At 30.3% G+C, this 15,343-nt stretch overlaps 1 protein-coding gene across 1 annotated transcript; it reads left to right on the top strand.

The window, feature by feature from the left end:
- Positions 1-12,938: 12,938 nt before the first annotated feature.
- Positions 12,939-14,144, top strand: LOC120091515 (probable F-box protein At2g36090). Its single transcript, XM_039049593.1, has one exon. It carries the CDS (start codon positions 12,961-12,963, stop codon positions 14,047-14,049), a length of 1,089 nt encoding a protein of 362 aa, XP_038905521.1. The 5' UTR covers positions 12,939-12,960; the 3' UTR covers positions 14,050-14,144.
- Positions 14,145-15,343: the final 1,199 nt, after the last annotated feature.

Here is a 15,343-nt window from a genome sequence, read left to right as displayed (position 1 = left end):
TTATTAAAATTTACAACATTCACTTTAGGGAATGTTGTTGCTCCTAGTTGGCTAAGATTCATATTTTCTTTCATAAATAACTCATTATTTCATTCAGGCACGAGAAGACATCAAATGAGTGCATAATACTTTTAAAATATTTCTCTCGATATTGCTATTGCAGGAGCATATCTGAAATATAGAAAAAATGTCTTCTCTAACATATTGATTTAAAATTTTGGAGCCTCAAGTTTATCCATTTGTGACGAGCTTTAGGAAGAAAAATTATTTTCTGATTATCACATCTGTATGGCATCCAGGTGGATTTTGGCATCAAGCACCCATGACAAATAATTATTACCGTTAATATCAAATGCTACAAATTCTAATTTTATAATATTTTTGATAGTAACACTATTACCAAATATTATATTTATATTAAAAATGTAATATATATCGAATATGTAAAACAACATTTAATTTATTAATTATAACGAAGAGAGAAAAACCGACATACTTTTAGGACCTACCTTTAGCAAGAAAAATGATAGAAACTCGTGTTAACAACGTGTTGTGAATTTGAAGAGATTAAATTAAAAAATATAAAGAATATATAAAATAAATAAATAATAAAAGAATATAAAATAACATGAATATATATAGATATAAAATAAATAACTTAAATAAAGTAAAGAAAATAAAAAAAAATAAGAAAATCATGAAATTTTCTCAAGATTCTCTACTATTTCCCTCTTTTAGATTGTTCACCAATCTTCACTATTCTACAAAGTTCATAAAATGGCCACTATTAATAAGAGAATTGACAAGTAGGAGGTGGAATTAGTTGAACATTAAGGATATGTACTCATACATATGAATTATATGTTCAAAGACACAAGGAATAATACGAGAATGCCATTTGATTTTCTAGGACATCAAATTGACACTAATAAACACCTATTATTATTATAATATTTATAATAAGCTAGACATTATTCTTAATTAATAATATTAAACGGGTCTCAACAACTTTTTTTTTTTTCTTAGTACCATTTAAGGGGGGAAAATGGCCTCCACAACTACATCTTAACTTAGTTTATTAATATTTATAATTTCAAGATAATCTACCACAATGGTTTTAAATTGGCATTATTTAATTAGGTCTAAAAGACTTTTTTTCATCTCTTTCAAAAAATAGTACCCAAAAATAAAATAATAAAATTTGGTTAAGGACTTTTAATAATGGATTAAATCTAATTTGTTTTGATTTAATATGTATTGTTTTAGATTTTTAATTCGTTTTGCAAATTTGAACCTTAAAGTTTTGGAGTCTTCAATGTGATTATTATGATTTGGTGAAACATTTTAAACTCATGCACATCATTCCACAAAATAAATAAAATATAAGTTTTTTTTGTTTGACCAAACTTTATTTTCAAATGTCAAAGAGATAATTTTTTTAACAAGAGAGAATAATTTTTTTCCAAAGAAAGTAGAAATTAAGGGATTTTTTATATTTCTGAGAATCCAAACTAGTTTATATGTACATTGATTAATCTCAAGAGAAGAAATTAAAGATAAAAAATATTGGTTATAACATGAATCATGTCAAAATAGAGACTTAAGAAACTATTTTTATCGATGAAGAAGGACATCGTTATCTCCAAACTTAAAATTTTATCCATTATGTTCAAATACAATTTTTGGTGGAAACAAATTTATAACATTTAAGAATTTTTATGGCGGCGTGAGGCCACATGAGATTAAAACAAAATAGTAAATTGGACATGATTGAATGAATAAACCATTCAAAAATGAATTATCCACGCACTACATGCAATTTTCATGAAGATATTATAATTTTTTTTAATCTTTAATTGGAAAGTAGTTATTTGCACGCTATACGATTATCTTATATAACCCCTACAAGAAAACATCTTTTTCCTGATGCTCAAATTATCGAAACTGGTAAAAAATGCATCGGAATATCAACTCCTAACGACTAAATAGGCGTCAGGAGTTTGGTCGGGATAAATCTCCCGACACGTGTATACACACCGTCGAGAGTTAGGACAACTCCCGATGCCTCTTGTACAACGTCAGGAGTTTATTTACTCCTGACAAATGTATTTATCCGTCGGGAGTTCTCTGATCTCCCGACGATATTACTGTCATCGGGAGTTTAAGAGTTTGATTCACAGTTTATGAAATCAAACTCCCGAAGAGTCATCGGGAAATAATAGAACTCTTGACGCCCTCGTCGAAAAATAGTGCACTATTCAATCTTTTTTTTTTTATTATTTTGATCTGAATAACCTAAAATTTAGAACATTATTAAGCAAATCAAACACATAAAGAAAAAAACGTATTCACATACAAATAAACAAAAACAAAGTTGATAGTATTCTTTATTACAAAAAAGAGAGAAAAAATGGCAAAGATGGTCCACAAAACAAATATGTCTTGACGAATACATAGAAGAAAGTATGACGACATCTCCAAATGACATTTTCAATAACATCTCCAAACAGCATCTCTAAAACAGTAGTTTACCTACAATTATATTAATTAGAGAACATTATTATATATATGAAGTTTAAATGTAAGAAGAACTCTTAACCCCTCATTTGAAAACTAATCTCAACCCACCCCACACAACATTCAAAATTCATAAACTTTCACAAACAAACAAAAACTATAAGATGAATCCTAGAATCCTATAAAATAAAGAAAATCAACACACTTCCAAGTCTACATATTCTCAACCTTAAACCTCCACAAACGCACAAAAATCACAAGTTGAATTCCAAAAGAAAGATAACCAATCTCAACTCATTCCACAAAGCATTTAAAATTTATAAATTTCCAAAAACAAATAAAAAATTCCAAGTTGAACTCCAACAAGTATAACTAATCTCAACCCACCCCACACAACATTCAAATTTCATAAACATCCACAAACACACAAAAACTCTAGAAAATACATCAAAATCCAGTTGACTACCATAACTATAAGATAACCAACAATTCATTATCATAAAGCTACTAGTAAAACATAACTACTTTGCTACCATAACTGTAGTATAGCAATATATTAGCCAACTAGATAATGAAGTAATCATACCTAATTTGATGCTCTTCTCTCTGTGATCGTATCATATCTTCAATCACTTTTTTCATTTCTTCCATTTGTCTTGCATGATCCTCTCTCATTTGTATGCTCATAGAATTATAAGAGACTTATGGATGCTTGTATATGCTCATAGAAATAAGAATATAATTTTAAGAGACTTATGAATGTGTTTCTCAACTACAAATTACAGAAAACAAAATCAAGAGACAGATATGATTGAAGTCTAACTTTTAGACAATTATCACAAGAATTATGAAACTCCTATTAGAGATAGACCATATAACAATCAAACACTATATCATTTTATATATTCTACTGACATAGTATATCGACATCAATTGAAAAACATAATAGCAAGGGAACATATAAACAATCAATATCATAGCTCAACTAATTAAGTCACATATTATTGACCAAAATTTTATATATCAATATCATAACTCAACTAATTAAGTCACATATTATCAACCAAAATTTTAGAGGTTGGAATCATCAACCCACATATGTTGAAAATTTATATATTAAAAAAAAAAAAAAAAAAACAGTTCATACAATGATTCGACAAAATTGTTTGAACCATTTCTTACAAAATTTCTTATAGAAAATTTAATATGGATTTAATTGCATGCAAGTAGAAACTTTTTCTGAAATTTTGTTAACTCATTTAATATCATATCTAGTGAAGTAAAGCAGCATCAATCCATTTTAACATTACAAAATAATAACTAAATAGAAAAAAAAACATAAATTTTAGAGAAATAAGGAAAAGAACAAGGCAAATTAATCTATTAAGAAATTAGAAATTAGAAATTAGACTCAAACTCTTAGATGGTAAAGTTTCCCCAAGCCATATATAGGATTTCCAGATCATCAAACACTTTCAAGACATCCAATACTTTTTTTTTTTCAAAAAATTAAAAATAAAGATTAAAAAATCTAAATCACAATTCACAATTCATAGGTAAACTTCTGAACTTGTTTTTACTAGTTAATTAAGTTTAAGTCCTTTTAATTATGAGTTAAAGATGTGTTTTAACATCGATAGAAAGAGCAAGTTAAGTGTGCATAATGAATAATGCGTCTGAAATGTAAGAGAAGGGATTTTTAAGTTTTCTAACTATATGCGTTCAAGTTATAAACGTGGTTGACGCATAGAGAGTTGGAGAAATCTATTAATGGTCAATCAGAAAAAGGGCAAGAAAATATGTTAAGTGTGGAACACTGAGTTCTCAGGTGAAGTAGAAACAAGTTAACACTCAGTACAACAAATGAGGCGCCACACGGCCAAAGGTCCAAAAAAGGGGGGCGTTATGGCTAAGTACAACGAAGTGGTATGAAATATTTATACAACTAACTTTGTATATCAATGTTGAGGTTAAGCTAACAAGTGATGCGACAGAAGAGCATGTGTTGAAGGGAGAATGCTTAGGTGGCCACAAGACCATGCTATAAAGTTTAAGCTAAGGAATTCATCTTAATTATCGAGTAAGTAAATCAAGTGATAGCCTTGTAAACGTCAATGAAAGAATAAGCATGTCAGGTGGTAATTAATTAAGCAAACTCTTCATGCATGCTCAAATTTAAATAGACTTAGCAACAAAGAAGATTGTTTTGCTAAATTTTTTCTAACGTCTAAGTAAGGAGTGTTTCTGCCATCTGGAGATTTTGAAAGTTAAAGAATTTTCTACTAGCTAAAGAAAAATTAGAGGAATTTCTAATTGATTCCGGAAAAAATAATGCTCAAATTCTAAGGTAAGTAAAAGTCAAGATGTTTTTTAGTAATTTCCTAAAAGGGAGTTTAGTTTTTATGAATGCTGGAATTGAGTTAAGAAATTTGGAAGATTGAATCGGGAAATGATGTTATGGATGAATAAGCAGACAACTGCATATGAAGAACAACAAGCAGCTAACCCAGTAAGGTTATGTTTTGACGCATACAACATAGTCAATCCACAACGAAGGCGCTTTGAGTATGTCGCATAGACTGCGAAGGAATTTCAGTGCTTACCTGAGCACGAGGAAGGATTTTCGATTATCAACCAAGTTATAAGGTAAGATGGCTAAGGATAGTCGGTGCGGTGAAGATAGTTCGATGCATCGAACTTAGTTGTAATGCAATGACTACTAATATGCAGTGAAGTTAAGTTATGCATTAAGCTCAAGAGGGAGCTAAGTATACTGACCAGGGGATCTTTCCTTTTCAGGAAAAACGCAAATAGGATAGACATACAACCCCTTGGATAAGTAGTTTAAGACAGTGAGTGACAAATTTTAATAAATGTTTTTTCCAATGTTAGTTTTATGAATGGTTTTAACGCATAGACATTTTATATGAGGTTGTTATACCATGATTTTCTTCAACGAAAGCCTTAAAATGAATGTTGATCGCATGATCCATGTTTTTGAATGATGAATTTATTTATGAGCTCAGCATGAGTTTTCCAGTAAGCCCATGTCATGTTTTACCGCATGATGAAATTTATCAAGGAAATAACTTAAGTATACTCCATGTTTTTCAAGGCACTATGCATTGATATGAAACCATGAAGTATGATTATTTCAAATATGTATCCTGTATATGTTTCTATATGTTTAAATTTTTTGGTGCCTTGTACAAACCCTACTCCAATATTAGTACCGAAGGTATGGTAAGGTACCCAGATTTCAGTGATGTTAGAAATCTTTGACACCGAATGTATGGTAAGGTGATCAAGACCCAATTCAGCTCTACGTGCACGTATGACTATCCTATCGACATTGATGAGATCGAGCAAAACGTCTCTCTCTCAACTAAGGTTATTAGGGATTGAGCAAAATAACTCTACCGCATGTTTAGGTAGTGAAGTAGCAGAGTTTTCAGGATGACGTTAATAAATTTTATTTTAGGATTTTTACATGATGTGTTTTACGATTTCAACTCCATTTTCAAAACCCTGATTATGATTTATAATTGTTTCCTTGATAATCAAGTTCACGTTATTTATGATTTAAAGTATGTTTAAGATAGTCACTCACTAGCCTTTCCAACTCACTTTTCTTCCCTAGGTAGTGGTCGACGTCCCAAGGCCTAGCAGTTCTGCCAGTAGTCACTTCTCAGACCCACAGAGAGTGGAAATTTAGGTGGCTCATCATGTTTTGTTATTTAGTTGCATGTCCATGTCAGGGAGAAAGGATAGAGTTATGTTGAACAAATGTTGCATATGGGTTTGGTCTATGAAAACTGTTATGTATGTTGATGGTGATATTTCTGATTAACAGTAAAAAAAAAAAAATATGTTTAAAGTTATTGTTGAGACTGTGTGTTAATTTCTAGAGGATTATAAACTACTAATCAGGTGTAACAGGTGCTAAGGATACAAGTTATCAGAAGTGTGTTGGGCATTAGTTGTCATAAGAGGGTTGACAATTGCTGTCTTCAGATCCCTTCTCGTATTAAAAGGGTAATCTGGAGAAGGACGTGTCATCAAAATTCGCTCCATTGTGAATTCATAAAAATCAAAACAAAATTCATAATTCATAAAAATTAAAACATAAATCACAGTTCATAAAAATTTTAAATAAAAATCCACATCTCATCTATGAAAACAGAGAGATTTGACAAATTTAAGAGAAAGAGAGAGATTACCTGAAGAAGGCCTTCGATGGTAGAAGTGTTCAACAGAGCGGAGACGTTCGATAGCGGAAGCATTCGATGGAGCGGAGGCATTCGACAGCGAAAGACTTCAGATCGACGGAGCGGATCAAGGGCAGAGGTAGAAGAGATGAAAGTGAGAAGCGGCATTTCAGATCTGATATATTAAGATTACTAACTCTAATGACATAAAGTAATCGTCGAGAGTTAGACTAACTCTCAACGAGTTAATGTACCGTCTGGAGATGTTTAACTTCAAATTTGATGTGATGTGAAAGTATCTCCCAACGATGAACAGTCCACGTCGGGAGATAAGCCATATTAAACTCAATGCCCATGTGTATTTCCTGACGCCTGACAACGGTCGTTGGGAGTTGTGCACAACTTTTGACGGTTTAATTCACCTGTCGGGAGTTCAGTTATATTTAACCAAAATGCCCGACGATGTGTTAACATCGTCGGGAGTTACTTATATCTCCCAACGGCTATTGTACGTCGTCGGGAAATAATATATCTCTCAACGATTGAACTCTCGATGGTGGTTTTCAGTGTCGGAAGATCGTCTTTTTCTTGTAATGAATGTCTTAGCAAATTCAAAGACAACAGTAAAACAACAGAGAGTAAATCATAGATAAACACATCAAGATGGTAACCCAGTTCGATGATGAACTACCTACGTCTAAGGGGCAGTGTGCCAGGGAAAGATATTCCACTAATATATAAAAGTCAAGTGATTACAACGTTGTACTTATCTGTAAAATAACAACGATTACAGTGACACACATACAACCTGACTTAGCTGATTACCTAGACTACCCCTAGATATGCGATTTCCTCTCTCTGAACTTAGGCTCTCCCTAAGTATGTGAATATTAGTGTTGAAATATTTAGGCTCCCCCTAAGTGTGTAAGACTCCTTCTTACTTAATGATATCTTTCCTTCTACTTGTGAACTTCTTTCACATGAGAACTTAGGTTTTATCTAAGTCTTAAGGACTCCCTTCTCAATGAATGATACCTTAGGTTCCCCTTAAGGCTTGAGAAATCTTTCACACATGCTTTCAAAAAAACAAACAAACAAAATATTTCAATACAAACCACTTATTTCCAAAGAAAAAAAAAAAAGAAAGAAAGAAAGAAAACAAACAAAATATTTCAATACAACATCCAAAAGAATTGCTAAAGAAAAAGCTACCTATTTAAAAACACTTACGCCAAAGATCCCATTATCCACATGCAAAATACAAAATACAAAAAAAAAAAAAAAAAATTAAAGAATTAAAATGGAGTAAAACAAATGGGTCGAGATTATATATTCTATAAAATCAAATGAATTTAATATTTATATTTAAATTCATATTTTTTAAATCAAATTTGGTGGATATCATGCAATCTATGAAATCACATATTCATATACATTGCAGTTAAATTTTAAAAAAAAAAATAGAAAAAAAAAATTGAGTAAACAAATCACATAATCTTCGAATCCATGAGGAAGAAAGTAATAGCTAATGTTTTGAATTCTTTTAAGTTAGTATGCATCCTCATTTGTTTCAATGAAGTTACTAAAATCAATCGACATATTGCCGACCTCTCCTTATATATAAACTCTTTAATCAAATCTCTAAAATAAACACACACACATTTGTAAAGAAACAAACAAATAGAATATTTACATGAATTGCTAAAATCAATGAACATATTGCCTTGATCTCTCCATGTAAATAAATTCTTAAACTCCTAAATCAAATCCCTAAAAAAACACAAACACACACTCTTACAAAAAAAAAACAAACAAATAAAATATTTTAATACAACACACAAAAGGATTGCCAAAAAAAATTACTTGTTTGAAAACGTTCAGGCCAAAGATTCATGCTCCAACAAGGCAATTTTCTTCCTCTGTCCATCATAAGATCCGACAACTTCGTGAAAAATTTTCATTTTCACAAGTGATCTTCTATTCGTCTCATGAAATTAAGATTTTTTTTAGGGAGTGAAATGGGATATTAGAGAGAATTTCTCCATGATTAAATCTTGTTGTCCCAATAGAGGAAGTTATATATATGCGCACATTTGTAGATTATTTTTGCTTTCATGAATGAAGTATCTTGTTGTAGAGGTTCTAAATGGAAAAGGTTTGAGGGTAAAGTAGACATTTTAAAAAATTGAAGGGCAAAGAAGGAAGTTAAAAATTCTTCTCTCTTTATCCATTTTAATATAATATAGATTATTATTAGTATTTATTTTTATTTTTATTTTTTTCGTGTGTTAGTGGTAATGCCACTGACGTGAGTGTGCAGTCCACTCTCGTCCCGACGTCATTTTTTTTTTCTTTTAATCTTTAATCCTTATTCCTTTATTTATCTATTTAAATTCTTGGTAATATATTTTTTTTATTGCTTCCTTACTTTTACATTTTTACCTCGTTTATCTATTTTTTTTTTTTTTTAATTCTATTTCATTTGATTGCTATATTATGTCTCTATCTTACCATCTTTTAATTAATTATAAGAAGCTTTATCGTATACTCAATTTAGTTTGCAGTTCAGATGTGTCAATTCTAAGTCGTTAATTTTTCTAATTCAATATAAATATATATATATATATATATATATAAATCTACTGTTTTTCTTATTGAATATTATAGTGTTAACATCTTTCCCGTACACATATGATTCATAAACTTAACTTTAGTTTTTTTTATATCATTTTTATTACTTTATTTTTTTAAAAGGAAAAAAAAAATTGTATTATTTCAATGTCCAATCACTTCATAAAAATTATTGGTGACAACTTTTTCTTTGGATCTTTTTTCTTTGTTCTACAATTTTTAATCTCTTTTTAAGGACATCGACTACTTCACACTATCTCAATCACGTGGCAATACCTATTTTGCCAATGTGACATAAAAATACCTAAAAGTTCTAAAAAGCATAAAGTTAGTACTTATTTAAAGTCAAAAATGACACTTTTAATCTATAAGATTTTGTTTTTGTTTAAGTTACGGTTTGTTTCTTGAATTTTCAAATTTCAAAATTTTATCATAATGTTTAGTCTCTCAATTTTTATTTTTATTTTTTTTCATTTATCACTTACGAAAAACTAACATGTAAGGCCTTGTATTATTAAAATAAAATTTGCTAATGTTTTAATTATTAAAATTCAATAATTTTTTTATTATCTTTTTTTCACAATCGTTTGCTTCTTTCACCCTCCTCTCCCAACCTTCTCCCTAAGAGGAAAGAAGAAGAAGAAAATAAATTATGGCTGTTACAGTCGTGAGAGGAAGAAGGGCAGAAAAATGATTAATTTTTTTTTTTAATTTTATTTTTTAATAAAATAAATAAATAAATATCTGTCGGTGATTATTAGAAAAATTGGCGAATGGACCAAGAATTCTACCAAATGCAACATAAATAAAACTTTAAGATCAAAAAGTGTTTTTTTCATTTTTCCCTATTCAAAACAATATTCATGATTTTATTTTTTTTAAATATAGTATAAATATGCTTATTTTATTATAATTTATATTCTCTTTGAATTTGGATTAAATTTAAAATACTCATTTAAAAAAAAAATCAATATCTCTAACTTATTTTAAACTTTGTACTTACATGCATTATACTATTTAGGTAAATTAATTAGTATTTATTTCCTCGAGGTCAGAGATGTTGAAATCTCCATTACTTCACATATTGTAAAAATAAGGCTCCATTCTGGAATCATTTGGTTTTCTTGTTTTTTTTTTTCTTTTTGAAATTTAAGTCTATTTTATCCATATTTTTTATAATAATTTCCATCATTTTAAGTATAATAGTTAAATTATTAGTCAAATTCCAAAAACAAAAATAAATTTTTTTAAAACTACTTTTTTAGTTCTCAAAATTTGACTTGACTTTTTAAATCATTAGTAAAAAGTAGATAACAAAGAAATAAATTTGAAAGTAGAAGTAGTATCCATAGGTTTCATTTTCAAAAACAAAATGATTACCAAACGAGACCTAAATAAATGGGAGGATTTTTAAAAATAGAAAAATAAGGATAATTATTTAAATAAAATAGCAAAATTTAATTTTTTTATAGAGACGGATAGAAGTCTATCAATGATAGAATTCTGAAAGACCCTTATAGAAGTGGTATATTTTTGTTTCTATAAATAATTTGAAATTTTTTTTTATATGTGAAAAATTTTCTAAATATAACAAGTAATCACGTATAAAATTTAAAATGATGTTCGAAATTCCGATTAATCTAAAATTTATCATTTTGTTTCAAGAAACTCTTTATGTTAATGAGATGCAAAATGACCCCACATGTTTTTAAATATATATATAAATCTTATGGAATATCAAAATATAATGATTGATGTTCCTAAAAAACGATAAAAATAAGGGATGATACAAATTGATTTTCACATGTCTTATCTCCAATAAAATTCCTTACCTCTAAATCCTCTTTTTCCTATATAATTAAATATAAATGTTTTATGTTCATAATAAAAAGTTAGAAGCTAGATTTGATTTCCAAAACTTAACTCATGTTTGAGATGAAGACTTTAACAAACCATACCGTAAACTTTACATAAAACTTCTACTTTAAAGTTGTTGAGATAGGACTTTATTTTGTCATACTCTTCCATGTTTTTGAGCTTAAAAGGACTTATTTTTAAAATTTCAATAACCGTGGATATCTATGAACTTGAGTTCCTAGACTATACATATATATGGTTTAAATTTTTGTTAATATCTGTCACTTCTATGTGTCCATGAGTTTCAACATCGGCACAATAGATAAATCGACATTTTCCTTATATCACAACTAGAAATGGATAGAAAATAAGAAAAATATTGACAAAATATCATTTATGTGAATCTAATAATAATAACAATAATAAATTTTAAGGGTAATTACAATGGATATGATTTTTAATGATAATAATTCAGTGTATAATAATATTTTAAAAAAATTACAAATATAGCAAATCTATCAATTATGCAGTCTATCATTGATAGACTTCTACTAATAATATGGTCCATCATTGATAAATTATCTAAATTTTGCTATATCTGCAATTTTTTTTGCATTGAACTGTATCTATTAATTAAGGATGGCAAAATTTCTCGCAGGGTCTGATCCCCGTTGGTCCCCGAACCCGATCGGGGCAGAAAATCCTCGATTTGACTGGTGACAAAGGTCAAACCGGAGATATTAAATCGGGTCCTCGATCGGGGACGGAGAGGGGATCCCTGCCCCATCCCTGAACCCAAACTCGATCCCCATCCCCGCTCCGATTTTTTTAATTATTTAATATATATATATAATACTAATAACAATAATAATAATGATTAAACATATTGTTTCAGTTTTTTTTCTTTTTTAATTTAAAATATAATATAATAAATTCAATTTTTATTAATTTATAATTAAAAAAACATGTAATGTTTAGTTTTTATGTAACAATAATACTAATTTCCTATATAAAATCTACCATTTCAATATAAATATTAAATTTAATTAATTTTAAATAATAAAAATAAAAAATAAAAAAACGAAGATTTTTCCGCGGGGATTCCCTACTCCGACTCCGACTTCCCAAAATAGTAAATGGGACGGGATCAAGGATTAAAAATCCCCACGGAGACAAGGACGGGGAGCGCATCCCCGCCCCGACCCGACCCCATTGCCATCCTTACTATTAATAATTTGGGCTTAATTGTTGTATTTGCAATTGGTCCATATTTTTAATTATTTAAAAAGGGTGAAATAATTCTTTGTTAATTTAAATATATTTTTTGTCTCTCGAAAAAATATATTTTAAAAAAAACAATCCATTAATTTTTTAAAAGTATCTATCAACATGAACAACAATATTGATATTATTATAAAATCGAGCTTTTGATATCAATATGTCAAAAATTTTCTCTTTCAAGTTTTATGTCCAAAATTAAAATGTCCAAATCTAACCCTAATTGTCCTTTTTTTTCTCGAAAGACCCTAATTGTCCATTAAATACATAGAAACATGCATAAATGGACACGTGGTGAAATAGACCATGTATTTTTTTTTTAACAATAATAAGAATAAAAATAATAATCAAATTGTAGTTTTTGTCTTTTTTTTTTTTTTTTTTTTTTTGAGAAGGTCCGGAAATTTCTTTTTGTGTATATAAATATCTTTCCCTCGAAAAGATCAAAACCCCCAAAAATTTCAAGAAAATGCAAACTTATACCGTTTGGATTTCAAGTCCGATTCCCTATCGGACCTTTTCCCCGTCGGCGTTCTCCTCCGCCGCCGGTGACGGCGCTACCACATCTATTTCCGACATCCATCCAGATATCCTCCGAACTCACATCTTGACGCGTCTCGACGGCCCGACCCTCGCCGCTGCCGCTTGCACTTCTTCGGAATTTCACCGTCTCACTTCCGAGCCAAGCCTCTGGGCGGATATCTGTCACTCCACCTGGCCGTCAACGGCGACGCAGCGCCTCGACGCTCTGATTTCGGAATTTCCCGACGGTCCTCGGTCTTTCTTCATCGATTCCTTCCCTCGCCTCTCTTATCATTCCGAAACTTCCACCTCTTCTGCTCCGTCGCCGGCAACCTACATCCGTCGTCGCCGACGTCTCCACCTTCCGCCGGAATTGATCTCCGCGGTCGACATCTACTACCGCGGAGAGATGATTTTCAGCAAAGTCGTCGAAACAGAGACCGTTTCCGGATGGTTCCGTTGCTCGCCGTTTCGAATCGATATGCTCGATCCTAAGGATGTAATTCCAACGCCGATTAAATTTCCAATCGGCGGCGGAAATGCTTGCCGGGAGCTAGGGGAGGATTTGACTTTAAGCTGGATCATGATCGACGCTGCTGGACGGCGGGCGATGAATATGTCGAGTTACCGAGCGGTGAGTGTGCAGCGGCACTGGCTGAGCGGGGAGGTGCAGGTGCAATTCGCCACGGTGTTAGGCGGCGAGAGAGGGACGGCGGCGGAGTGGGTGAAGTGCGGGATTGCAGTGACGTGCGGAGGATGGGAGGGAGGGAATTTACAAGTGAGGGAAGTGAATTTGGAGGTGGAGGACATGGATGGAACATTTTTGGATGGGAAGGATAGTTTGGTAATTTTGGAGAGGGCGATGGAGGGTAAAATGGGAAGAAGAGGGAAGAAAATAAAGTTGGAGGAGTTTCTTGAGAAGAAAAATGAGAGGAAAGAAAGGAAGGTGAGAAGAGAAGGGACTTTAGATATGATGTGTTTGGCTTTTGGGTTTTTTGGGTTTGCTACTTTATGTCTTTGGTTTTTCTTTAGATGAAAAACTATAAAATATAATTCAAAAAATAAACAATATTTCTGTTTATGTGATATTTAAGACTATAAAATAAAATATGACGGAAAAAAAAACTTAAATCTCCATCTTCATAATTGTAAAGATATATTTTATGTGATATTTAAGATTATAAAATAAAATAATGTCATCACTAAAGTTTTTGTTTAGTTCAACAAGTGGAAGTTTAAAGATTTAAATGTTTTATCAAATATTTAGTACAATTGCTTGGGGATAGGAAAATTCAAAATACAGATTTCGTGGTCACTAATCCGATGTATGAACTATCCACGCTTTGGCAATGTCATATTCACTTTAGCAGTGAGACCTATCAATTCGTTGGACCAAACAATGAGGGGAGTTCACTAAACACACTCTTATGAATTAATTTATAGATTATATAGATACAATAGTGATTTAACCATAAATAATATTTGATCCTTTTTTACTCTTTATAATTAATATTATTATTTTAGAAGGAGATGTTAAGTGTTACTTGACCTTTAAGAAATGGCATTGTTAAAAATAAAATAAGTAGCTAAATAAATACACGTAGGTCATTGTGCTAATTCGAAGTAAATGTCCAAAATTAGTAGAAGTAATTAATTTTTCAACAAAGTTTCATTAAAATAATGTATAAAGAAAAGAAAAAGGGATGTTGAAATGACCCAGTTCCTTGATAAGACGAGCATTTGGCTTAGTGCCAAACTATCAATTCAATGGTTAAACATGGAAGAAAAAATTTACAAACATAATTTTCCAACCACTTCAAAAGTTTCACTGTGGGGACTTTTATATCTAAAAAAATCAAACCTTTTTTATCTAATAAAATTTTGTCATTAATTTCGTCAATTTATCATTTAAGTTATCAACATCTAAATCTACTTGAAATCTTTCCAAAAAGAAGAAAGAACAAAGAAGAAAAGAATGGGGGAAAATTAACCCAATTTATTTAGGTATCCTTGGGTAATTATTTGGACATCATTTGATAATTGTTTCTTTTTTATTTTAAAAAATTAAATTTATTTCCTCTCTATTTCTTAGATTGATTTGCATTTTTCTTAAGTACAATAGTTGAATTCTTAACTACATTCCAAAAAACAATTTCTGAAAAGCTATTTTTTCTTTAGCTTTTAAATTCTAACTTGATTTTTAAACCATTGGTAAAAAGAAATTTGAAGGTGAAAGGAATATCTATAGACTAAATTTTCAAAAATAAAATAATTACCACATAAGGCCTTGATTTTTATTTTTAATTTTTTAAAATTAAGTATATAAAAAC

This window comes from Benincasa hispida, chromosome 11 (assembly GCF_009727055.1).
Source record: "Benincasa hispida cultivar B227 chromosome 11, ASM972705v1, whole genome shotgun sequence".
Lineage (NCBI taxonomy): Eukaryota > Viridiplantae > Streptophyta > Magnoliopsida > Cucurbitales > Cucurbitaceae > Benincasa > Benincasa hispida.
The sequence above is the reverse complement of the archived record's forward strand: the minus strand, read 5'-3'. Positions and strand labels throughout refer to the sequence as shown.

Bases quoted from the DNA above. Each gene is read 5' to 3' on its own strand.
- LOC120091515 (XM_039049593.1), top strand. From the start codon at position 12,961: ATGCAAACTTATACCGTTTGGATTTCAAGTCCGATTCCCTATCGGACC.